The sequence below is a fragment of the Chelonia mydas genome, unplaced genomic scaffold (assembly GCF_015237465.2).
Source record: "Chelonia mydas isolate rCheMyd1 unplaced genomic scaffold, rCheMyd1.pri.v2 scaffold_70_arrow_ctg1, whole genome shotgun sequence".
In the NCBI taxonomy this organism is placed as follows: Eukaryota; Metazoa; Chordata; order Testudines; family Cheloniidae; genus Chelonia; species Chelonia mydas.
The window spans coordinates 1-25,504 of NW_025111278.1; the positions used below are offsets into that span (position 1 = coordinate 1).

The window sequence follows — 25,504 nt, forward strand, 5'->3', positions numbered from 1 at the left end:
AACCTTGATTCATGGAAATAATGAAATCCATGGGCGGTGGGTCCCATAGGCTGGGGAAAGTTGTGCCTCCCCAAACAGCCAGGCATGGCCCCGCCCATGCTCCGATGTGCCCAGTCAGCTCCCCTCCAGCATGTGTGTGGCTCCTCAAGTCCCCCTGTGCTCCGGCCAGGGCTCAGGAGACTGCGGTGGTGCCCCCTGCCCGCCCTCCCTGTGCTCCAGGGCTCAGAGGTGCTGGGGCCGTGCGCTGCCCACCTTCCCGGCGCTCTGGAGCTAGGGAGATCTGTGGCCACACACTGTCTACTCTTCTGGTGCTTCTTTGGGGTTGGGGGGCTAGCCTGGGGCGGGGCTTGAGGCCAGTAGCCAGGGTGGGGGGCTCCGGGCTCTGGCAGGGTGAAGAAGGGGTGGGACCTTGGATAGAAGGGGTGGGGCTGGGAGCTAGCCTCCCTCAGCCAACAGTTCATGCACTGCCCTTGATAAAATCCTACCTTGTGCTTCTCTCCTTGACTGGCTAGCAGGCTCCTTCAGTGGCACAGAGCTGCTGCTGCTGCTCAGCAGGGAGGGAATTCAGTGGGGAACTAGATTTAAAACAGGTTCCAGTCAAATAGATTTTCCCCCAAGGTAGATGGACAATAACTCAGCAACAGGCACCTTGCAAAAGGATGGTGATTCAGAGATTCATAGATATTAAGGTCAGAAGGGACCATTATGATCATCTAGTCTGACCTCCTGCACAATGCAGGCCACAGAATCTCACCCACCCACTCCTGTGAAAAACCTCTCACCTATGTCTGAGCTATTGAAGTCCTCAAATTGTGGTTTAAAGACTTCAAGGTGCAGAGAATCCTCCAGCAAGTGACCCATGCCCCATGCTACAGAGGAAGGCGAAAAACCTCCAGGGCCTCCGACAATCTGCCCTGGAGGAAAATTCCTTCCCGACCCCAAATATGGCGATCAGCTGAACCCTGAGCATATGGGCAAGATTCACCAGCCAGATACCCAGGAAAGAATTCTCTGTAGTAACTCAGATCCCACCCCATCTAACATCCCATCACAGGCCATTGGGCCTATTTACCATGAATATTTAAAGATCAATTAATTGCCAGAATCATATTATCCCATCATACCATCTCCTCCATAAACTTATCGAGTTTAATCTTAAAGCCAGATAGGTCTTTTGCCCCCACTGCTTCCCTTGGAAGGCTATTCCAAAACTTCACTCCTCTGATGGTTAGAAACCTTCATCTAATTTCAAGTCTAAACTTCCCGATGACCAGATTATATCCATTTGTTCTTGTGTCCACATTGGTACTGAGTTTAAATAATTCCTCTCCCTCTCCGGTATTTATCCCTCTGATATATTTATAGAGAGCAATCATATCTCCCCTCAACCTTCTTTTGGTTAGGCTGAACAAGCCGAGCTCCTTGAGTCTCCTTTCATAAGACAGGTTTTCCATTCCTTGGATCATCCAAGTAGCCCTTCTCTGTACCTGATTCTCCCAGTTGGAAATGAATGTTAGACTCATGCAGGGGGCACGACACACTTCAGTCAGGCATCAGGCTATTTTCTTTCCAATTAAACTGAATACTGTTACAATAAAGAACACCTGTTAGGGGATCTGCTTCCCAGTCAGATGGCAGACCCACTGCAGCCAGAGGACTTCCTCTCTCTCAGTAGGGCCAATTTCACTGTTTTGGCTGGTTTCGCCATTTTGTTTTGCCTGAGTTGTTGTTTGCCCTCCATGTTAGTTCCCTTTCTTCATCGCCCAGTTGGCGCTTTTTCTGAAGTTTGGCGGGAACTTGTAGCAGGAAATGGTCACATGACTTGGAATAATCCGCCCGGCGATGGGAGGTTACCAAAGGACTGTGCGCCCAGCGCCAAGTGCTGTCCGCCCGAGTGGCAGCCCAGTTCCGTTTGCCTGTGCGCATCATCGGTACCTGTGGGACGACCTGTCAAGGTTCCTCCCCCACTCTGAACTCTAGGGTACAGATGTGGGGACCTGCATGAAAACCTCCTAAGCTTACTTTTACCAGCTTAGGTTAAAACTTCCCCAAGGTACAAACTATTTTACCCTTTTGCCCTTGGATTTCCACTGCCACCACCAAACTTTATCTGGGTTTACTGGGAAAAGTAGTTTGGACACGTCTTTCCCCCCCAAAATCCTCCCAAACCTTGTACCCCACTTCCTGGGGAAGGGTTGGTAAAAATCCTCACCAATTTGCATAGGTGACCACAGACCCAAACCCTTGGATCTTAGAACAATGAAAAAGCATTCAGTTTTCTTACAAGAAGACTTTTAATAGAAGTAAAGGAATCACCTCTGTAAAATCAGGATGGTAGATACCTTACAGGGTAATTAGATTCAAAACATAGAGAATCCCTCTAGGCAAAACCTTAAGTTACAAAAAAGACACACAGACAAGAATAGTCATTCTATTCAGCACAACTCTTCTCAGCCATTTAAAGAAATCATAATCTAACACATACCTAGCTAGATTACTTACTAAGTTCTAAGACTCCATTCCTGTTCTGACCCCGGCAAAAGCAGCATACAGACAGCCCCAGACCCTTTGTTTCTCTCACTCCTCCCAGCTTTTGAAAGTATCTTGTCTCCTCATTGGTCATTTTGGTCAGGTGCCAGCGAGGTTACCTTTAGCTTCTTAACCCTTTACAGATGAGAGGATTTTTCCTCTGGCCAGGAGGGATTTTAAAGGGGTTTACCCTTCCCTTTATATTTATGACACGACCAAAGAAGGATTCCGACTTACCTGCCTATTACCTGATCCCATCTTCATTGTGGCGTTGGTCCCGATTCCCTGTGCTGTCCTGAAAGGAGCCTGACTGCTGTCTCCTGGTGGCCCTTGTGGTTCCTGTCCGTGGTCCATAGCGTTCGTGTGTCTGCAAGACATGGTTATGTACAGAGTTATTTGATTTACTTGTTCCCTACCTATCTTGTTTTGGGGTCCCTGGCTTTATGCCAAACAACCGAGTTATTTTTCTTTTTTTGTTGAATAAATACGTGTTTGTTTTTACTATACCTGCCTTTCCTTGTATCTCTGAGTGGGACAAAGCACCACCAGCGATAGATACAGTTGCGGGAAGGGGCCTGTAGAAGGGGGTTCTTTTGTAAACATTAGCTCCCTGGGTTAAGGCTATTACAGTAGTTTTAGCTTTCTCCGGTTAATATTGAAAGTTGTGGACTTGTCGCACTGCTGATTCAGGAGTTGCGGAATCTAGGATTTGTGTTTTTGCCAAATATCTCTAGTTAGGTTTGGATAACTCTGCAGGCTGCTGGGGGAACAATACCGTAAGAAGCAGTTTATAAACTGGATTCGTTAAAACCCTGGGCTGCCTGAGAGGGTGATAAAGAACAATGCTCAGTGACTAGGGTGACCAGATGTCCCGATTTTATAGAGACAATCCCGATTTTGGGGGCTTTTTCTTATATTCGCTCCTATTACCCCCCACCCCGTCCCGATTTTTCACACTTGCTATCTGGTCATCCTATCAGTGACAGCCCTGCTGTCAAATAAGGGACCAGGACAGCTGACGCCAGCAGAAAGTTCTCTCCCCAGAAATAAAAATTAAATTAAATTAAAAAAAACATTTCGGTGGAGACACGGGATCAAAATCATTTACTTCTCTCTGCTCATACTCTTCTGCTGCTGTTATTCACACTAAATATGAAAAGTAAACGTGATTTTTGATACAAAACACTGTCTGTGAGTTAGATGTGCACCCTCAGTAACATTTCTATCATTTGAGCCCTTTTTTTTATCAGCGCTTTCATGTAACGATTGCCATGGCAAAACTGTCGCTCCCCCTGTATGTAGGCTGTACGTTTTTGAACTGACGCTCCCTGGGCCTCACAGAGAGGGAAACAGGGAAATGAAAGGAGCAGCTCCCTTCTGCAGCATGAGTCTAGAATGATGCAGCTGGAGAGGTAGGGGGAGGAGTCATTAACCAGCTCAGAGTGAAACCACTTCTAGCTACCTTTGTAATCCTCACCCAGAGATTTGTCAAAGCAAATTGTACAGGACAGACAGATGCTCTCTCCCCTGAGCGACAATTTTTGGAGGGGTCTTTTCTGTCCCCTTTTTCTCTCCAGCTAAGACTATGGAACCTCCTGGGAAAGATAATGAAGAGCCTGAACTAAAGTTTGTTCGTCGAAAGGACGATATCACAGGTATTTCTGGGCAGCATTTTCATTTGTTATCAGCCTGATCACTTAGGTCCTTCCTTGTTTGTGGCAAACACACTGCAGGGGTGGAGAAGGGGCATTGTCTCACCGTTCTGAAATGGAATTGGAGTTTGTATAACCAGATGTTCAAGCCATTTTGAAGCATGACAGCAAAGCAGAAACTTAAAATTGTTATGTAAATGACCTTAGTTTGAAATCTGCTATTGGGTGACTTTGCTCCTTGTAGTTTCCTGTTCAGCACACACGGCTCACTATAAAAAGCAGCCCCTAGGTGCATGCAGCATGCGTGGACACTCTTCTCCCACTTCTCTGGGGTGTCTGGAGAGAGGAATGGTGGGGAGAGGGGTGGCATTAGGGAAGCAGATGACGCCTTTAGAGCAGGGGTGGGCATACTTTTTGGCCTGAGGGCCACATTTGGGTGGGGACATTGCATGCAGGGCCATGAATGTAGGGCTGGGGCAGGGGGTTGGGGTGTGGGAGGGGGTGTGGTGTGCAGGAAGGGGATCAAGGCAAGGGGTTGGGGTGCAGGAGGGGTTGGGGTGCAGGCTCCGGGGTGGCAGCGGCATGCACTGGGGTCAGGGCAGGCTCCCTGCTTGCCCTGGCCCCGTGCCGCTCCTGGAAGTGGCTGGCACCACATCCCTGTGGCCCCTGGGGAGGGCGGGGCAGAGGGCTCTGTGCGCTGCCCTCGCCTGCGGGTACCTCCCCCGAAGCTCCCATTGGCTGCAGTTCTCTGGAGCTGCGGGGGGCAGTGCCTGCAGGCAAAGGCAGGGCACAGAGTCCTCTGCCCCCGCCTCCCCGCCAGGGGCCGCAGGGATGTGGTGCCGGCCACTTCTGGGAGCAGCGTGGGGCTGGCAATCCTGCAGGCTGGATCCAAAGCCCTGACAGGCCGGATTCGGCCTGTGGGCCGTAGTTTTCCCACCCCTGCTTTACAGCCCACCTATGTTGTAGCCATAGATGTGGGGGGCGGGGATATGACCCCTTTTACGAGCCTGGGACTCTGCCCATTCGTGGCCAGGCTGGTGGATCAGAACACAGATCCTGCCCCAGCTAAGAAGTTGAAAGAGGGTCTGAAAATGATCATTACTTTAAATTGAACTAATGTAAAAGTATTTGGGTCAAAAGACGTAAAGAGCCCTTTGTGAATTTCATACAGACAGAGGCGACAGTGAGGGGCATGCTGGGTCCCGTGCCCCCCAGATTTGCTGGTTGGCTTGTACTGAGCATTTTGTAAAAGAGACTTAAGCATCGCTGCAGACAGCTCAATGGAGACCGCTGTTCAACGTGTAGAGTAGTCAAAAAGCCAAAAATATGTCAGGACATCTAAGGAATGGGATGGAGACTATGACTATTACGGGGGAGACATCAGACAGCGATGTTAAAATAGCTTTACAAGTTCTTTTTCTTAGCGCGTGGGACAGTCAGTCTGAAGAAACACTGTATTATTTCTAGTTTTGTGATGCAATCTCTTTTGGGTGGAGCTGTTGCAAGTAACGGGAGAGTTTCCCCTTCCTGTACCTGGCAATATTCTGTAGGGGGGGCTGTACATGCTCTGTGCATTTTTATGGCAGCCTAGCTGGCCTGAAGGAGCCAAAGGACCAGGAGGAAGAAGGCTCAGGAAGTCTGCGGTAGTGGGACTAGAACTCAGATCGCCCGACTCCCAATCTTTTGCTTTAACAACATCCTTTCTAAGTGGGAAAGCTGGGGAACAGGGAGGTCCTCAGGTCTTTGGGAAGGAGACAGAAGGCCCCTTTCCCCAAAGGGTAAAAAGAAAGAATGGTCTGAACCAAATAAGGAAAGCAGAAGGAGAAAATATTTAAATGTGTAACACCAGTTTTTCAAAAGCACCCCAGGGTTTTAAAAGTGTAAGTCCCATGTGTCCTGCTGAAAGTCAATGAGACTTGAGTCCCTAAATCCCTGAGGAACTTTTGTAAATATTAGTACCCAGACACATCCTATGCCAGTTACTTCAGTGCTGGGTGGGGAGTGTGCAGAATCTCCCCGACCAAAGATCCAGACTTGATAACATAAAAATCCTCTCAAAACTGAGTGTGTTTAATTCAGCTTGTGTCTCCTTGCTTGTCAGGTGATGATGATGATGTAATGAGGGTGGAAATGTCTTGTGGACATGCTACGGTTCCTGCTTCCTTAACAGCTTGGTGCCGAAGTCTGTTAGACCAGGTAAGAGAACACAGAAGGCAGTCAGAAAAGCCATACTACGTGTTTTTAATATATTTGGTTTCTTCCAGAGATATGTCCCTTGATATATTGAAATGTTCTGTCAAGTGGGAAAACTGTCTTCAACTGGTAATGTGGGGCATTCTGAGGCCTTGGCTACACTTGTGAGTTGGTGCACGATACAGGAGCCCCGGGCGCACTAGCTGACGCCCCGACCACACTGGCAAGGCACGTAGAGCGCTCCTGGTACTTCACCTCGGCGAGAAGATTACCGCCGGGTGCGCCTTGGCTACAACGCCCGGGCCTCAGCGTGGATGAGGTGTTGCATTACTGCGCTCTGATCGGCCTCTGGAAATGCCCCATCATCCCCTTAAGTCAAGGGGCCACTCTTGTCATTGTTTGGAATCGGCTGTAGGAATGCGGATGTGCCCTGTCAAAGCTCCGTTTCTGACAGCCGGCTGCTTATCTGCTCCGAGACAAAGCAACCATTACTGTGGAATGGTGTGTGTGTGTGTGTGTGTGTGGGGCGGGGGAGTCTGCTGCTGTCTGAACTTACAAGACAGCACACTGATACGCTCTCAGCCCCTCCCAAACCCACTCTCCCCCCCCCCCCATACACACAACACACTCCACCCCACCCCCCATTTGAAAAGCACCTTGCAGCCACTTGCGTGCTGGGATAGCTGCCCATAATGCACCGCTCCTAATGCCGCTGCAAGGGCCACAAATGTGGCCACGCCAGTGCACTGGCAGCTGTCCGTGTGGACAGACTGCAGGGCTTTCCCGACTGCGCTCGCCGAAGGCTGGTTTCACTCAAAGCGCTCTACAGCAGCAAGTGTAGCCAGGCCCTGAGACCATTTACTGTTATTCCCCTCCCATCCCCCGCTTCCCTCCCCCCCCCCCGCCCCGCCCCGGAGAAATCAGTAACTACCTGTGACGCAAAGAGATCATTCTGTCCAGTGACAAGAGAACCTCAGAACATTCAAAGTCCAGATGCTATTGTTAAAGCCTTCGAGTTCTTTGAACCTTTTGAGTCTGCAAAATTGTGCTGGAAATGTGACAAGCGATCCAGCAATTCCTGGGCTGGGTTGGAAAAGTTGTACGAACAGCCTTTTGAACATTGTGTTGGTACTTTGGGTTGTAATGATATTGTAATGCCAGGGGTACACAAAGCAATGAGGTGAGATCACATTATATACAAAACACTGAACACAGCTAGAGCCCTGACACAGCAGTCACTGACTTCCTTAGAGCCGGCAACAGGCAGCTCCACCTGCCACCCCACTTGCTTTCAATTCCCACTCCCTGCCAGCACCTAGAAGTCTCCCTCCCACTGACAGCCAGGTAAAAGAGGAACTCCGCCAAATGGAGACGATGCGTGTAACTTTCCAAGTAGATATTCCAGCAGAATGGTGTGCTAGTGACAGGCCCAAAACCCAAAGATTCAGATCCATGTACAATTTAAGCTTAATGAGAATCTCTGAAGGAAGAGACATGTACCTCAATGTGTAGAACATATGTTAGAAAAACTTGCAATCCTGCATCTTGCAGGGGGTTAGACTAGATGATCCCTGCAGTCCCTTCTAACCTTATGGTTCTATGATTCCATGAATTTGGAAACACAAAAGTCCTCTCAAAATGCCATGCCCAGTTGCAGTTCTTTTGAATAGCCATAGACTCTACACTACTGATTACTTCTATTACACCATTTGGAAATTTTTGTTTTAGTCAACATCCATTTGGCATATCATCTGCCTTTGAATACTTTCAAAGGAAGATAAACCTTTCCAGGAATTATGACCTCTGCCAAATCATAGAATCCTAGAAGATTAGGGTTGGAAGAAACCTCAGGAGGTCATCTAGTACAATCCCTTGCTCAAAGCAGGACCAACACCAACTAAATTATCCCAGCCAGGACTTTGTCAAGACGGGTCTTAGAAACCTCTAAGGATGGAGATTCCCCCACCTCCCTAGGGAACCCATACCAGTGCTTCACCGCCCTCCTAGTGAAATAGTGTTTCCTAATATCCAACCTAGACCTCCCCCACTGCAACTTGAGACCATTGCTCCTTGTTCTGTCATCTGCCACCACTGAGAACAGCCGAGCTCCATCCTCTTTGGAACCCCCCTTCAGGTAGTTGAAGGCTGCTAACAAATCCCCCCTCACTCTTCTCTTCTGCAGACTAAACAAGGCCAGTTCCCTCAGCCTCGCCTCATAAGTCAATATGCCCCAGCCCTCTGATCATTTTCATTACCCTCCGCTGGACTCTCTCCAATTTGTTCACATCCTTTCTGTAGTGGGAGGCCCAAAACTGGACATAATACTCCAGGTGTGGCCTCACCAGTGCCCAATAGAAGGGAATAATCACTTCCCTCGGTCTGCTGGCAATGCTCCTACTAACGCAGCCCAATATGCCGTTAGCCTTCTTGGCAAAAAGGGCACACTGCTGACTCATATGCAGCTTCTCGTCCACTGTAATCCCCAGGTCCTTTTCTGCAGAACTGCTGCTTAGCCAGTCGGTCCCCAGCCTGTAGCGGTGCATGGGATTCTTCCGTCCTAAGTGCAGGACTCTGCATTTGTCCTTGTTGAACCTCAGATTTCTTTTGGCCCAATCCTCCAATTTGTCTCGGTCACTCTGGACCCTATCCCTACCCTCCAGCATATCTACCACTCCCCCTAGCTTAGTGTCATCTGCGGATGACACTGTGAATAAAATGGATATGTGCAAATTCTCAAGGGACAGAATGAAGTTTTTAGACCAAATTATTGATGAGACAGGGGTCAAAGTGGACCCAGAAAGTGTGCAAACAATAACTCAAGGTGAGCATAAGAATTTTAGAGACATACCTAGATCTTATGGACATGAATGACCCATGCAGGGAAGTACGCTACCTAACAGAGAAGTCAAAATCCTTGACTCTGCTCTCTTGAGGAACAAAAAGATCCTGGTACTGGAGACCTATACAGAGCTAAGTACACTCAGAGATAAAATAAAACTTGAGCACCTTGCCACATTTAGTTTTCCTTAGCCCAAATAAACACCAGTTTCAGCCAATGCATTATCCCACGGACTTGATGTAGTCCTCCCTCAGATACAGGCACCAACTGTTTGCGGCACCGGTGGGTGCTCAAGCCCACCCCCCCGTCCCGGCCCTGCCCCCAGTCCAACCCCTTCCCCAAATCCCCACCCCGCCCCGCCTCTTCCTCGAGCACTCCGCATTCCCCCTCCTCCCCCGTCCCTCCCAGCACTTGCTGCCGCAAAACAGCTGTTTTGCGCGGCAAGCACTGGGATCTAGGGGGAGAAGCAGAGCCTCGGCATGCTCAGGGGAGGAGGCGGAGGCGAGCTGGGGCGGAATGGGGAGGGGAGCTGCCGGTGGGTGCAGAGCACCCACCAATTTTTCCCTGTGGGTGCTCCAGCCCCGGAGCACCCACGGAGTCTGCACCCATGCCTTCAGTCTTCTATAAATATGGCACCCAGAGGGACATGCCTCACAAATACTCCCCAACACACCTGCAGTGTGGCTCTCCCTTCCTCTAAAGGCTTAACCACACAGAGGTTTAACAAGTCTGCTACAGCCCCTGAGCTAACAGACATTGGTCAGGCAGCAGCGGCTCTTGCTTTTAGATGCAGAGGTTCCTGGATTCTGTTCCCCACTGCCAACAATCCACCCAGGAGCACTGCATTACAAGAGGCAGCCTGTAGTTGGCCCTGAGTTATATGGCTCCTAAAGATCAGGATGGGCTTCCCCAGCCAGGGGAATGCGTAACAAGAAGTGGATGAATGGCCCCCGAAAAGTTATGATCCACTGCAAAAAGGGATGGGGAAAAAGAACAAAAATTCAGATCATGCTATCAAGCCGTGTTGAGCACTTTCAGATGATCCTAACATAAATCAGTGTGTTGTTGAAGGGGCCCAGAGCAGCTATCCCGAAATCAACGTAAAAGCACATTCTCAAACTGCACGAGGACTACCGCGTTCTTCATGAGTCCTGCTTCCTAAATCTCAGTCTTTTGGTGCCGTGCGTGCTGGTTCAGTGAGCTAGTCTTAAGTTTAAGAAAGAAGGCAGGCTGAGTGGATGAGAACCTGAAGTTCCTCCACACCAAGGAGAGCATAAGGTGGATTAAACAGTCAACTGCGGCTGGAATTGCTCTTTGCCGTTTTCCAAGCTGTGCACATACAGAACAGATGAGAACATAAAACAAGAGACAGACAAAACAGGGAAAGAAATGTTAAATACTAAAAGAAAGAAGAGTAATTTTATAAGTAGCCCCACAAAACAGCACACACGGCCAGAATGGAGACCACAATCAGAGTCAAAGCAATTTTTCTTCAAATCACTGATTCCCCCCCATTTAAATATGAGCTTTTCCCCGTGACTTTGTTCTTTTTGCTTCAGGAAATATTTCACAAATATACTCCTTTAAATACATTTATAAATATTTCACTTGGTGATGACTCAGTGACACATTCATAAACCTCAGATTAGCAAGTTATTTTAAAAAAAAAAAACCAACCTTCACTTCCCATTAAGGTTATGACCATATATACTTCAACAAAGTGACAGAAATTAAGAGTTAAGCTGCTCCAGAAATCAGAGAAAGCATCATTTTTTTCTGACTGTTTTTATCACTTCCATCACTGGAATCACCACCTCCAGAATCTCATCAGTACCACTAGACCCAAGTTCCAAACAAGTAAACAAAACAAACAACTCTATTAAGATGGAGTTAACGCTGACCTTAAGAGGTGGTTTGTAATATGGCACAGGTTTCAAATTTCACAGCTTTGCCTCTTTTACTTCTCTGCTTTCCTGGCCTACAGGGTCACTTGAGGTTTCACTGCCCTGCAGTGGGGGAGAAATGTGGGAAGGAATGGTCCTATCCGGAAGTCCGTCGGAATGCTTTACTCACTGAAACAGAGCAACAGGACTTTGAAGAAAAACTTGCAATGTTTGCAGCTAAATATTACCATGACTTCAAAGAGGTGAGTACGGATCCCTACTGCTTCTCTCCTCTTTCACACCTCTGCCTTTGTTTTATTCATGATGGCACCTTGTAGATAACGGTGAAGCTGAGCTGCTCCTGCTGGTGCTGTTGTGGCAGCTTCCATGTTGCGCCATGACAGCGATGCTGCTGGTTACTGATCCAGGGCATCCCAAGGAGAAGACATCCTGTATCCAGCTGCTCCTCTGCCCAGCCTCACATAGCCCACATCCCTAACAGAGCAGGGGGACATTCAGCTTATTTATGCAGCTGGACATGTGCAGGAGGTGGAGCTTAAAAAAACCAAGCAACCATTTGGGAAAGTTATCTTCATACACAGCAAACAGAGAACAGTGTATCTCCTGAAAGGTGACCTGCAGAGGAAAGCACTATTTCAAGGGTCTCTGTACATTCCCATTCATGGGATGCTGCGCCTGACAACTCAGGTTTCCAGAACCTTCTGGAAAGCTGTGTCCATTGGGCCTCCACAAATGCCTTAGATAGGTTGATAGATTTTGTCAGACTTTGGTGTGCACTGTGCGTGCAGGGCTCTTAAGCCTAGAAAAACACCTGTGCTTACTCCCCTTCCATCTTCTTGGAGCTGGATTCATCTTTTCTGCCTTGGGGTGATCCATGCTCCAGCACAGTGCTCATTTGCCAGACATTTACCCCGCAAGCTTCCTGGAACGGCAGCCAGGCCTATCTTACTGGGGAAACCCTTAAGGCCAAGGCAGGCCCTCTTAAAGATAAAGATGCTGTGAAGGGCCCAGGACGACCCTTTTCAGCACCAACACCCATGTTCTTACAGTGGGCTAAGCCATCACCTCCAGCCTTGGCATCTGCACTGACCTCCAAGCAGCGTTCCAGTGCAGGGCTATGGAAGTCTCCCTAATGTGGGAGTCCCAGGTATGGCCTGGTTCATCTCCCACTAACCCTGTCCACTTCTGCTAGGGTTCAGTGCCAAGCCTCCTTTTAAGGTCCTGACTTCACCAACGCACATGTCCTTCTGTAGGCAGAGCTGTCCTTCAGCCTTTCAGCACAGGTCTCTCTAGGTGTCTCGAATACAGACAGTTCCAGGAGTAGCTAGGGAGAAGGGTTTCAGAGCGGGAACCGTGTTAGTCTGTATCAGCAAAAACAAATATGAGTTCTTGTGGCATCTTAGAGACTAAAAAATTTATTTGGGCATAAGCTTTTGTGGGCTAAAACCCACTTCATCAGATGCATGGAGTGAAAAATACAGTAGGCAGTTTATATATATTACCCTGTTGCCAACTCTGTCCGCATATCTATTCAGGGGACACCATCATAGGTCCAAACCACATCAGTCATGCCATCAGGGGCTCATTCACCTGCGCATCTACCAATGTGATATCTGCCATCATGTGCCAGCAATGCCCCTCTGCCATGTACATTGGCCAAACTGGACAATCTCTACACAAAAGAATAAATGGACACAAATCAGACATCAAGAATTGTAACATTCAAAAACCAGTTGGAGAACACTTCAGTCTCCCTGGACACTCAATAACAGACTTAAAAGTGGCCATTATTCTACAAAAAACCTGCAGTTTCAAGGAGAAACTGCAGAACTGGAATTAATTTGCAAACTTGACACCATCAAATTAGGCCTGAATAAAGACTGGGAGAGGCTGGGTCACTACAAAAAGTAATTTTCCCTCTGTTAATATTCACCCCTTCTTGTCAACTGTTGGGAATAGGCCACTTACACCTTGATTGACTTGGCCTTGTTAGCACTGAGCCCCCCAGCTTCGTAAGGCAACTCCCATCTTTTCATGTGCTGTAATAGATATACCTGCCTTCTGTATTTTTCCACTCCATGCATCTGATGAAGTGGGTTTTAGCCCACAAAAGCTTATGCCCAAATAAATTTGTTAGTCTCTAAGATGCCACAAGGACTCCTCATTGTTTTTAGGGAGAAGGGTGCACTCCTGTCAAGTAGGAGTTCACCACCGCTGTTTATGGAGGCCAGGGATCTACTGCTTAATATACTGCAAGCCACTCCTCAGGACAGGATTGTCCTATATATCAGCCATGGGCTTCTGGCTCCTGAGAAGGGGAGCTGGCTGACATCATAGGCTCCCGCTTATTTTGTCTGCTGCAGCAACTGGCACAGCCTGACTTGCAGCAGCTCAGCTCCAAATTTTTTGGTATCTGCAGCTTTGGAGAAAAGCTAAAGGGAGCCATGTCTTCTTATTCTGCACCTGTGGACAACAATCTACTCCCCATCCCCACACAGACCCAGAGATAGCGAGCTACGGGGAGTTTGCTTTAACCACCCAGCTCCCTTGGCTGTAATCGTTACAAATGTTTCCAATCTGCACTGGGCTTCCAGGAGCTAGCTGACATCCATGACCTCAGGAATAAGTGGGAAGCAAGCTTCACATCAATGTGCAGGAGCTCAAGGTCATGCACTGGGCCAAATAATTCTCTCCCCAAGGCCAAGTTGTTCACACAAAACCACAGCAATGTACGATGAGCAAGGCAGAGCTCACTCTCTAGCACTGTGTGAAGACAATATGAGACTCTGGCATTGTCTGCAGCCAGAAGAGAAGAATGTGCAAAGAAATTCTCAGCAAACCAGCTCAACCCCAGCACAATTGATCTCTGAAGGTGTCACTGAAGACCTACCTCCTCAGCAGGCAGGGAACGCCAGACAGAAAGTTCTTTGCCTCCAGAGAGAATTCCAAATGTCCCCCCTGTTTATAAGCAGGCAGGAGCAAGCAATCCCTGATAGATGCGTTCCTCCTGGACTGGAGCAAGGATCTGCTGTATGCATTTCTTCCAGTTCACCCCATCACACTGGCCATTCAAAAGGTCCACCAAGACAAAGCAAGGCTCATCCTGATTGTTGGAGCACGGCCAAGGGAGCAGCGACATACTTACCTTCCAGAGTTGTGCTGGGACCCCCACAGTCCCGGCCTTTCTCTCAGGATCTTTATCCCAAGGGACAGCTGAGTTCTCCATATCAATCTGGAGGCTTCACCCCTGGCCGCATGAATAATCATACGCACTGCTCGGGTTGATCTATGTTAGGTCAACTTACAGCCGCTGCATTAATTACTGTGGTGGTTGATGTCCACACTACCCTCCTTCTGTTGGTAGTGCACGACCTCACCAGGAGCGCTTCCACCGACTGACAAGAGGCAGCGTAGGGGGCTGAGAGCCAGGGCGCTCAGCTCTGCATAGCTCCCCGCCAGGAGCCCAGCTGGCCCCCCAGCTTCTCGCCTTCCTGCTCCTAGCCAGGAGGGGGGAAGCCTCCCAGGACTTCTCGCCTCCGGCGGGGAGATCCGCACCCAGAGTCCAGTCGGCTGCCGTGCTCCCGGCGGGAAGTGGATACCTGGGACCCTGGTGGGCAGCAGAGCTCCCAGTGGGGACTAGGGAGTCTGGGTGGCAGCCCGGCTTGGAGCGGAGACCAGCAGAACTGTGAAATTGCCAAGAATGACAGCCAATGGCCGATGTAAGGAAGGCAGTGTCTACACAGACACTGTGTCGCCCTAGCTGCACCGACATAAGCCCTATGCCTTTTGATGAGGTGGTTTTATTATGTCAACATAGCAGGGGAGTTACATCGGCAGGAGGAGCATTTCAGTGTGTACACCTCCACTGTTTTGTCGACAAAAAAGTCAGCTTTTGTTGACAAAACTGTATAGAATAGAAAAGGCCTAAGACTTGATGTTCTTGATATTTCTGTGGCAAATAATCAAAAACAATAAGTGTTTCTGGAGAGGAAAATACCCTTTCAGGCCTTCATTATAAGTCATAAAGAAGTCAAAAGGGCACTGTGGTGGTGTGGGACTCACCCCTGCAGCACCTCCTGCTCGTCTCTCAGGGAATTAGCTCTTCCGGCCTCTGGAGCACCCTCTGCAGGCTGCTGGCCCCCACGTCCTTCTTGGACCCCGGTGCCCCTTTTACCCAGGGTGCTTCCCCCTGATAGTTCCCCCACAGATCTCTCGGTCTCCCCTCCCTGGGGAACCCCCACCCACTATCCCCACCTCAGCTCAGTCTTTGGCTACTGCCAGTCACCGCTGAGCCCCCGCACACTGAGGTGGACTGCAATGTATAAGCCAATCATCACAGGCAAGGGGGGTTTGGACCTGCTACCTCTGCCTACCCATGGGCCTCCCCCCTGCAACCCCAGTACCCTTTTCGGCTTTACACTAGGCCTGCAGCCTAGGGGGTTTCCAGGCTGAAGCTCCCCAGCTCCTCCGGCCTTCCCCCAGCCCTGCTCCACCTTAGGTACCCTTGTCTGCTCCCCAGCAGCCAGGCCCATCTCCCTCCCCAGCTAGAGGAGACTGTCTGCTCCTGGCCCACTGCCCTCTTATAAGGGCCAGCTAAGCCCTGATTGGGGCATGGCCACAGCTGAGCCTGCTTCCCCCCAATCAGCCTGGGAACTGCTTGCTCCCAGCCACAGGCCCCTCCTGGGCTGTTTTAAGCCCTTTAAGGCCGGAGCGGGTGACCACCCCGCTGCAGGCACACACTCATCTTTATGGGTGATCTGTAAAATGGGAAGGAACTCCAGAAGTGATGTAAATACCATTTTGTGTCACTTTCTTTTTGAAAAGGATGGAGTAACATTCACACTCACGTCTGAAATTTGTTTTTTCTCTAAGTGTCCCAACTGCAAAAGCTTTGTGGAACGCCGTGATCTGAAAAACCTGAGGGTGGTCTGTATCCTCTGCCGTTCACTGAAGGGGGAAGTCTTTGAGTTCTGCTGGCAGTGCCTGAAGCCCTGGAAAGGTGCTGGAGCACCCTCGGAGAGGTGTGAAAATGAGGGATGCAAGAACCAGTCCCTGGAAGTCTTAGCAAACTGCAAGCTGAAGGATCTTCCAGGAAGTGAAATAAAAAACTGTCCCTCCATCCGTGCTTGTCCCACCTGTGGGCGACTCATTGAGCACATAGAAAAGTGCAAATATATTGTATGTCCACAATGTCAAGTTGAATTTTGTTTCGCTTGCCTTGAAATTGCTCGTAACTGCCAAGCCAGCAAAGGTGGTGCCTATTTTAAATACTGTGCAAAGCCACTAGCTCCAAAACAAACACAAATTCCGGTATGGGCTCAGAAATAAGCAAAATTGTTCCAGCCACACAGGCCAGGGAGATTGGGAAAATGCCCCAGGGTCAGTACCCAGCTCCACGCAGTACTCCCGAATGCTACGTTATCCCTCCTGTCAAATTAAGCTTGATGGACAGATAAGAGATTGATCGAGAGACAGGACAAGCCCATCCCCTCCAATGACATTTTTCCAGGAAGGATAGTGTGTGTTGGGGGGATATTATAGGCCTGCTACACCTGATATTTAAGCCATATGTGAAAAAAGAAAAATGCTTGTAATCTAAAATTTATATGCCATTTTTGTAGCTTGTGTATGATACTGGAGAACCCATGTAATTAACAGATACTCAGATTTTGCTGGTTCATAAATTCATAATCATAATTGTATTTCCCCTCTCTACAAGGTGGCTAAGACTGAACCAAACTTGAACAAAACCAAATACAAATGTTTTTGTTTTCATAGGCTTAGGATAAAGAGGTTCGATCTTGGCTTTTAAAGTATTTTGTCTAACTGAATGAAAAACCACTCTTTCTGTGCAGTCCTCCAACCTTCCCCACAGGGACAGGGGCTTGTGAAACATGTCCAGCTTTTCACACACAGTACTGCAATCTAACACACACAACCTGGAGAGTCCCTCTTGAACCCAGTATTAATCAATCTTACTCTTTTCATGGGTAAGAAAGCTCAGGCTTGCCATTCATTGGGAATAGTGGGGGCTGGTTAAGACATACCAAACATACCAAATTTCTAAATATAACCCATTGTGAAGCTGTGAATAAATTGGTCTATGTACAATGTGTTATGCTGGCCTCACTGTGGAAGTAAACTTATGGGTCTTCTTTATTCCAGTACAGCAAAATTCTCTGTTCAATGTTAGAAGAACGTGGTTCTTAGATATCCACTACTGTCACATTACAGTAGACTCTTCATAGTTAAGACTGTAGTTAGCATTTCACTGCAAGACGGATTCTGATTTGCTTTGAAACGCCAAAAAAAACTTTCTTGCTCTCAGATGTTTAGCGTTAAAGCTCATTGACAAATTAATTGACTCCTGTTCTGAAAACGTTGAATAAATTGAATTAGATCTTTGAGATTTTAAAATGACACTTCTAGGAAGTTTTGGTGAAATGTAATGTTTGCGCCCGTCTACTAGCAGAATGCTATCTGCTCATAGTATGCTTGAAATTGTGTGAGGCAAGAGGATACGACAAGAACTGGTCAGATTTTTTTCTTCCTGTGCAAAATTTCACCACCACAAAAAAATTCATTTTTTGTCAACATTTTCGGCTAAACATTTCATTTTGTGAAAAACTGAAAAATTAAACTTTTGAGGTTTGGGCTGAGAACTTTTTGGTTTTCAGTGAATAAGTTTGTAATTTTCCACAGAAAGCAGACACATTCCATGGAAAACTCAGGTTGGTTGAAAACCCAATTTTCTGTCAAAAAACAGTTTTGACTGAGAATTTTTGACCATTCCTAGATAACTCCACGCCTGCTCACCATTGCTTTTGGTCCATGTACACACTTAGGAACACAGGAGATAAAAGCTATCTACATACAGAGAGATTGGATTTAGACAATGATTCGTGCCACACGGGGATTCTAAGTGGAGGTCTAGTAAAATATTAACGGAACTCTCATTATCTGAAAATTAGAAATGATTCTCTACCGCTGTAGTCTACAGTCAAAAGGACGAACAGGATTTATTCCCATAGTCCTAGAGCCGGCAAAGTCTTTCAAGGGCAAAAACAAAAGATAAGGGGGTGATGCTTTGCTTGTGCAGAGAGCACAAATCTACACATATCAATGACCAATCAAATATACAGTCAGTTCTGATGGATAGTTTTCAAACAATTTGAGAGCTTCTAGGGGCATATGGATTGTATTGTTTATAGCCAATATTAAGTTGCCACTAACTCTTACAGTGTAATGCTCTGTTCACTCCATCCAATTTGTTTAGCTCCCCATTCAGCAAAGGACTTAAGGTCGTGCTTCCTCTTATTTACAAATACTTTAATTCTTCATTTCTTTGCTTTTAAGACATCATATATCTTATATTGCTCAAATATATATCGGATACAGTATAATAAATGTGTGTTTCAGCACAACATTGTTGTCACTTAGTATCCTTAACTTTTTTAAATCGGTTTTGTTTTAAGTAATACAGTAGTGTCACATAACGATTTTTCTCTCTCTTTTTCCGCCCACAAATTGTGCCATTTCCCAAGAAAAAAAATAAACTTGATTCAAAGTGGTTATATAATTGTCTTGTAGACTTAACAGGTTTTTAGAGAAATGTGTGAATCTCAGCCGGTTTAGAAATTCAGACACAAAAATACAGAAGTGTCCCAGCCACACTATTATTGACAAATTGCTACTTTCTCAGTTTTACCATATAATTATGAAATAAACAGGAATATAACTATTGTACTTACATTTCCGCGTGTAGCGTATAGAGCAGTGTAAACAAGTCGTTGTCTGTATGAAATTTTAGCTTGTCCTGACTGCGCTCATGCTTTTTATGGAGCCTGTTGGAAAACAAGGTAAATATCTGGGTGAGTGGAGGTACCCCCGGAAGACCTCTGAGTATCCCCAGGGCTACACGTGCCCCTTGTTGAGAATCACTGCTGTAGTGAACGTAGACTCTTTGACCCATGCCCCCAAAGCCTGACCCCTTCTGCCCTGTCCCAGTCCTAGTCTCCACTACACCCGTGGCTCCTTGTCCCCTCTCAGTCTCCTCATTTAGCCAGCTCCAGTTTCCACTCCTGAGGTTTCTGATCCCAGTCTCAATCCTCCAGATTCCTCACCCCAGTCCCAGTCTCCCCACCTTGCCATTCCCAGTCCCCACTCCCAGTCCCCAGCTCCTTGTCCCAGTCTTAGCCCAGCCATTTCCAGTTCTCCCCGCATATCTCAGCTCCTTGTCCAATCTGCCTCCCCTCCTGGAAGGGTCACCAGATGTCGATGTTCCCTGTAAGCTGTGCAGTCACGCAGCAGGCTCTCAAGGGCCACGCAGGCAGGGGGGAGAGGTGCCACTCCTCCGGCCCAGCCTGGCCCACCGGAGCTGCCAGGGAGAGGAGCCCCTCCCTTGGCCCAGCCCAGGCCCGCTGTAGCTGACAGGGACAGGAGCCCCACCTTCAGCCCAGCCCAGCCCCACCATTGCTGATGTGACCGGGGAGAGGCGCCTCTGACCCAGCCCCGAGCTGCTGGGGCAAGAGAGGGGTGGAGGGAGTCCTCTCTTCCCACTGCAAGCCCAGGACAGCCTGAACCCCAAACCCCTGATCCCCCGCACCCTGACCCTTTGTCTCAGCCCTGAGCCCCCTCCCACACCCCAAATTCCTCATCCCCAGCCCCACCCCAGAGTCTGTATCCGCAGCCAGACCCCTCATCCCAACCCTCTGCCCCAGCCCCCTCCCACACTCCGAACCCCTCGGCCCCACCCCCACCACATGAATTTTGTTATGGGCACTGATAGGAAGGTGATGAGTCACACATCGCCTCCATATTGTGCACATAACAAAATTCATTCCACACATGGACGTAAAAACTTAGAGGGAACACTGCCAGATGTCCCAATTTTATCAGGACCATCCCGATATTAGGGGCTTTGTCTTATATAGGCAACTATACCCCCCACCCTCCCAAAAAGTGTGCTGATTTTTCACACACACTTGATTTCTGGTCACCCTCCCTCCTCCAGTTCTTTCCCCCCTGCCCAATCCCCTCACCACCACTTCCCTCCCTGGCTCCCAGACCGAGTCTCGTTGCCCAACCACTCCCCATCTCTGCCCCTAACTCCAGTCGCTGCCAGCCTCCCGTCCCATTTCTTGGCAAATCAGCAGAGATCCCGACTGTGCCTTTCTCAGGCTTGCTCAGAGGTGTAAATATCAGTGTCTACAGAACTTGCTGCTAAAGGACCCCAGATGAGTCTTCAGTTGGGACAGGGGCACTATCTGAGGGCAGGGGACAATACCAGGCTATACAGAAGCCAGCACTTTGGTGAGATTAGGATCCACTGATCATCACTCCCTTTTAAGAGCCATAACCATAGCCCTGTGAGGATGCCTGTTCTCAGAGGTGTGCGCACCCACTAGCAGTCGGTGTGGAGTCCCCACAGGTGGACATTCTGTGGTCCCATCGTCTCGCTGGGCTAGCGTGCACACACAGAGGCATAACTCCAACACTGCTTCCTGATGGCACCTGTGTTCGTAGGTGCAGACCCAATGGGTGCTCTGGGGCTCAAGCACCCCCCAAAAAATAAATAGGGGGTGCTCAGCACCCACAAGTCACCAGTATGTGGCAGGAGCACATACATGGTGCACAGTGAACCCAGAAGGTGGAAAGCACCCACCGGCAAAAATAAAACTCAGCACCTGTGCTAATCTTCATTTCCCAAATGCTGGAAAAACAGAAGAGGGGTGTGAAGGTGTCAAGGTTCCTTCCTCACTCTGAACTCTAGGGTACAGATGTGGGGACCTGCATGAAAACCTCCTAAGCTTACTTTTACCAGCTTAGGTTAAAACTTCCCCAAGGTACAAACTATTTTACCCTTTGCCCTTGGACTTCCACTGCCACCACCAAACTTTATCTGGGTTCCTGAAGAAACGTAGTTTGGACACATCTTTCCCCCAAAAATCCTCCCAACCCTTGCACCCCACTTCCTGGGGAAGGTTTGGTAAAAATCTTCACCAATTTGCATAGGTGAGCACAGACCCAAACCCTTGGATCTTAGAACAATGAAAAAGCATTCAGTTTTCTTACAAGAAGACTTTTAATAGAAGTAAAAAGGAATCACCTCTGTAAAATCAGGATGGTAAATACCTTACAGGGTAATTAGATTCAAAACATAAGAGAATCCCTCTAGACAAAACCTTAAGTTACAAAAAAGACACACAGACAGGAATAGTCATTCTATTCAGCACAGCTATTTTCTCAGCCATTTAAAGAAATCAGAATCTAACGCATATCTAGCTAGATTACTTACTAAGTTCTAAGACTCCATTCCTGTTCTGTCCCCAGCAAAAGCATCACCCAGACAGACACAGACCCTTTGTTTTTCTCCCTCCTCCCAGCTTTTGAAAGTATCTTGTCTCCTCATTGGTCATTTTGGTCAGGTGCCAGCGAGGTTACCTTTAGCTTCTTAACCCTTCACAGGCGAGAGGATTTTTCCTCTGGCCAGGAGGGATTTTAAAGGGGTTTACCCTTCCCTTTATATTTATGACAGAAGGTCTGTTTGTTTCAGTGCCACGGAGCTTTAGGGATGTGTACAACCCAAAGTTTGCCACGTTTGCACGGTGTTTACCTCAGATCCTCACTACAGCAAACCTGCCAACCTTAACAAAGCAAAAACCAGTCTGCCTAAAATGCACATACAGGTGTGTGAGGTGTGCTGGGATGTGACACAGGGAGAGCAAGAGCTACGTGGGCAGGAGGTTTGGAGGTACAAAAGCTGACTGGACTGAGGGGGAAATGGGCCAAGGTGGGGAAAGTGATTAAGTGTGGAAGAGGGGAGGTCAGAACTGACTGTACTGAGAACTGAAAATAGACTGATTATGTGCAAAGGGCATGGGTCCTCTACCCCCTCTGCACCTCTTTCCCTGCTCACCCCCCTCTACGTCGGTCTTTGTCCTCTTAAAAAGAAAAGGAGTACTTGTGGCACCTTAGAGACTAACCAATTTATTTGAGCATGAGTTTTCGTGAGCTACAGCTCACTTCATCGGATGCATACTGGGGAAACTGCAGAAGACATTATATACACAGAGACCATGAAACAATACCTCCTCCCACCCCACTCTCCTGCTGGTAATAGCTTATTACCAGCAGGAGAGTGAGTTTATGTGGGGGGGGGGGGCGGAGGGTGAGAAAACCTGGATTTGTGCTGGAAATGGCCCAACTTGATTATCACTTTAGATAAGCTATTACCAGCAGGAGAGTGGGGTGGGAGGAGGTATTGTTTCATGGTCTCTGTGTATATAATGTCTTCTACACTTTCCACAGTATGCATCCGATGAAGTGAGCTGTAGCTCACGAAAGCTTATGCTCAAATAAATTGGTTAGTCTCTAAGGTGCCACAAGTACTCCTTTTCTTTTTGCGAATACAGACTAACATGGCTGTTACTCTGAAATTTGTCCTCTTAGCTATCTATGCCCCAACTACTGCCTCTCTCTACCTCCTGCTCTTGCCAGCTCCCTCCAGCCTCTCTTCCTACCCCCTTGTCTCTGACCCACAAAACCATTTTACAAAAAGAAAAGGAGTATTTGTGGCACCTTAGAGACTAACCAATTTATCTGAGTATAAGCTTTTGTGAGCTACAGCTCACTTCATCGGATGCATGCAGTGAGCTGTAGCTCACGAAAGCTCATGCTCAAATAAATTGGTTAGTCTCCAAGGTGCCACAAGTACTCCTTTTCTTTTTGCGAATACAGACTGACACGGCTGCTACTCTGAAAACCATTTTACTTTCTCCACCTCCAACATTTCACCCTGCCCCTCCAACCAAATCCCCAGCATTCATCTCTCTCCCCCCTGCCACTTTTCACACCGCACCTAGCTCATCACCCTGCTCCTGTCTCTTACACACAACACACTCGATAATACAACCCAAAATGTATCCGTGCTCTCGGTGCAAGCCAAGAAATGGGGAGGCACTTCTGAAACGTTGAGACACCGCTGTGAGAGGACACGCGAGCTCCCTGTTCAGGTCTATGCTGAGCTGCTGTACCAGCCAGGTGGACATGAGACAGATCTCGACTTTTAAATGCCTCAGATTGTCCCATATGGATACAACGGATGAGGAATCAGGCATTAGGCCCTTTTCTTTGGCCTGAACAGAGAATCTCTTCCACTTTTGGATACAGACTTTCAAAGAGGACGTTTTTTCTAGATAATAAAAGAATTGCCCGGGCTTGAGAAGACCAGGTTAGGACAATGGACATGAGCATTTTATAATTCATGCTGCTAGCCGGGGAGACTCCAGAGAGGAATGGAGAACCAGGCTTCCCCCCCGCTTCGGGGAAAAGGACTGAGACAGAAACAGACACCAAGGATCTTCCTGAGAAAAACAGATGCAACTCCGGAGGATCAATGACCTATGCACTGAGAGAGACAGCACCACAATTAGACCCTATTTTATTGCACCCCAGAACAGCCCCCTGTTTGCCAGACTTGTTGGCTTGACTCACTGGGGACACAAGGTAGAAACATCAGAGAAAATGGCCCCTGCATTGTCCTTTAAGTGTTGGTAGCTGGGTGACTATCTGAAGCCATTGTTCTTTGACATGCAGACACCCTCTTCCTGGATTAACCCCATTTATTCATGCAGTAACACACCCCTTCACAATGATCAGACAAACATAGGTAAGCCAGGATACCCCACAGCTACTGAGGCACTGGGGAAAGGATCTCAGGGGCAGAGCGCATTTGCATAGATGCACCTACTCTGCCTAGGCAGTCAGCAGACAGACCTGCTTTGCCACAGTGAGGGGGGCCAATGGGAAATGGGAGCAGGGAAACCACAGGAGGGCGAATATCTGGTTTTTGATGGAGAGAAATGCAGTTTATTTGGTGCGTTTAGCGGAGGGGTGTTTGGTATTCAAATGGCACAAAGGCAAGCGTGAGGTATGCGTACTATAGGGCACATTGGGTTTTAAATGCTCAGTACAAGCCCCTGGGCATTCTGAAGGAAAAGCTACTGTGGTTACTGTGCAGACATGAACCTGCATAGCCCCGATGAGCCCACAGAAACCCCCCTGAGCGTCCCAGGAAGCTTGGCCTTGGCCTGGATAATTGCATTTGTGGGCCTCCGCCCTTGGGGCTGTGTCACAAGCCGGGGAACTCCAGGCTCCCGCCTGTCTCTTTACAGCCATGTCCAAAGTTAATGTTTGTTCATGGTGTCACCGTTCTGATAAACAGCTCTAATTCCTGGAAACGCTGCCCCAGCCAGCGGAGAAAATGAAACTTAAAACTTACTTACTTACATTTTTCTCTTTTTGTATTCGTAGATTAGATCTCCCCCTCCACGGTTCACCGACCAGAGCTGCATCAGGAAGAAAACAACTGGCTGTAATCGAGCACCGCTGCCTGTAGCCATGTTGCAATTTGTTTTTTTAAAAATGAGCTTTTATTCCCTTGGCCACTTTAGCAAACTCATGGAGTCCTTAGGCAAAGCTCCTCGGAAGCCAATAGGTTATTTTTGCCTGAATACGGAGTGTCGGATTTGTCCCTGAGTGAGAAAGGCTTGGCAGGGACAACAGTCACATTAAAAACTGACAGGTTTCAGAGTAGCAGCCGTGTTAGTCTGTATTCGCAAAAAGAAAAGGAGGACTTGTGGCACCTTAGAGACTAACCAATTTATTTGAGCATAAGCTTTCGTGAGCTACAACTCACTTCATCGGATGCATGCAGTGGAAAATACAGTGAGGAGATTTATATACACAGCGAACATGAAACAATGGGTGTTACCATACACACTGTAAGGAGAGCTCTTAAGGTGCCACAAGTACTCCTTTTATTAAAAACTGATTGTCTTACTTTCATTTGCAGGGGCTCAGGGCACCAGTTTCTAAAGATTGAGGGGGCAGCTGGGACAGCAGAGGAGGGAAAGATACCGGAGGCTCAAGCCTTGTCCACACTGCACAGCTGTGTCCGCAAAAGGCAGCTTTTGCCGACAAAACGGTGGAGGTGGACACGTTGCAAAGCTCCTTTTGGAGGCAAAACTCTGCTGTTTTCTGACAAAATAAAACTACCTCGAGGAGAGGCATCGAGCTTTTTGTGGCAAAGTTAAAGCAACAAAGCGTCAGCGTAGACACCGCCATTTGTTATATCGCCAGAACTGGCCTCCCTCAGTATCCCACAATGCCCACCATGACTGCCCTGCTCAGTATTTTGAGCTCAGCTGCCCGGCAGGCATGCGCCCCCTCCCCTTTCAGAGCTCTGGGAACACGGGCAGCGGGTATCCTTACGTAGGCGGGGTACGCTGTGCCTTCCCAAACAGCCTAGCGTGGCCCTGCCCACACTCCTCCCCCAGGCCAGGCCCCCTCCTGCAGTTCCCAGAGCGCTGTGCCTTGGCGAGCCC

General features: G+C 48.3%; 2 protein-coding genes across 4 annotated transcripts; one reads left to right on the top strand and one right to left on the bottom strand.

Annotated features, from left to right (window-relative positions):
- Positions 1-6: 6 nt before the first annotated feature.
- Positions 7-24,730, bottom strand: LOC122463991. 3 transcript variants are annotated; one of them, XR_006287798.1, is made up of 4 exons: positions 24,404-24,730; positions 18,869-18,961; positions 2,767-2,896; positions 7-575 (listed from the first exon to the last, which is right to left on the bottom strand). XR_006287798.1 is itself a non-coding variant. In XM_043537653.1 (4 exons), exons 1-4 carry the CDS (start codon positions 24,518-24,520, stop codon positions 549-551), a joined length of 363 nt encoding a protein of 120 aa, XP_043393588.1. In that variant the 5' UTR covers positions 24,521-24,730; the 3' UTR covers positions 7-548. The 3 variants fall into 3 exon arrangements, 2 of the variants coding, with proteins under 2 accessions (XP_043393588.1, XP_043393587.1); XM_043537653.1 differs by having other exon boundaries at positions 24,408-24,730; XM_043537652.1 differs by lacking the exon at positions 7-575 and adding an exon at positions 1,374-1,947 and having other exon boundaries at positions 2,746-2,896; positions 24,408-24,730.
- On the top strand, positions 3,914-17,225 carry LOC102940281 (uncharacterized protein DDB_G0292642). The gene is made up of 4 exons (XM_037888852.2): positions 3,914-4,184; positions 6,283-6,377; positions 11,198-11,359; positions 15,990-17,225. Exons 1-4 carry the CDS (start codon positions 4,115-4,117, stop codon positions 16,443-16,445), a joined length of 783 nt encoding a protein of 260 aa, XP_037744780.1. The 5' UTR covers positions 3,914-4,114; the 3' UTR covers positions 16,446-17,225.
- Positions 24,731-25,504: the final 774 nt, after the last annotated feature.

Excerpts from the sequence above, each read along its gene's own strand:
- LOC102940281 (XM_037888852.2), top strand. The coding sequence starts at position 4,115 with ATGGAACCTCCTGGGAAAGATAATGAAGAGCCTGAACTAAAGTTTGTT. Across the intron at positions 6,378-11,197 it reads GCCGAAGTCTGTTAGACCAG|GGTCACTTGAGGTTTCACTG; the intron begins GTAAGAGAACAC and ends CCTGGCCTACAG. Across the intron at positions 11,360-15,989 it reads ATTACCATGACTTCAAAGAG|TGTCCCAACTGCAAAAGCTT; the intron begins GTGAGTACGGAT and ends TTTTTCTCTAAG.
- LOC122463991 (XM_043537652.1), bottom strand. The coding sequence starts at position 24,520 with ATGGCTACAGGCAGCGGTGCTCGATTACAGCCAGTTGTTTTCTTCCTG. Across the intron at positions 2,897-18,868 it reads TATACGCTACACGCGGAAAT|ACACACGAACGCTATGGACC; the intron begins GTAAGTACAATA and ends CATGTCTTGCAG. Across the intron at positions 1,948-2,745 it reads TAAGTCGGAATCCTTCTTTG|GTCGTCCCACAGGTACCGAT; the intron begins GTCGTGTCATAA and ends GAACCTTGACAG.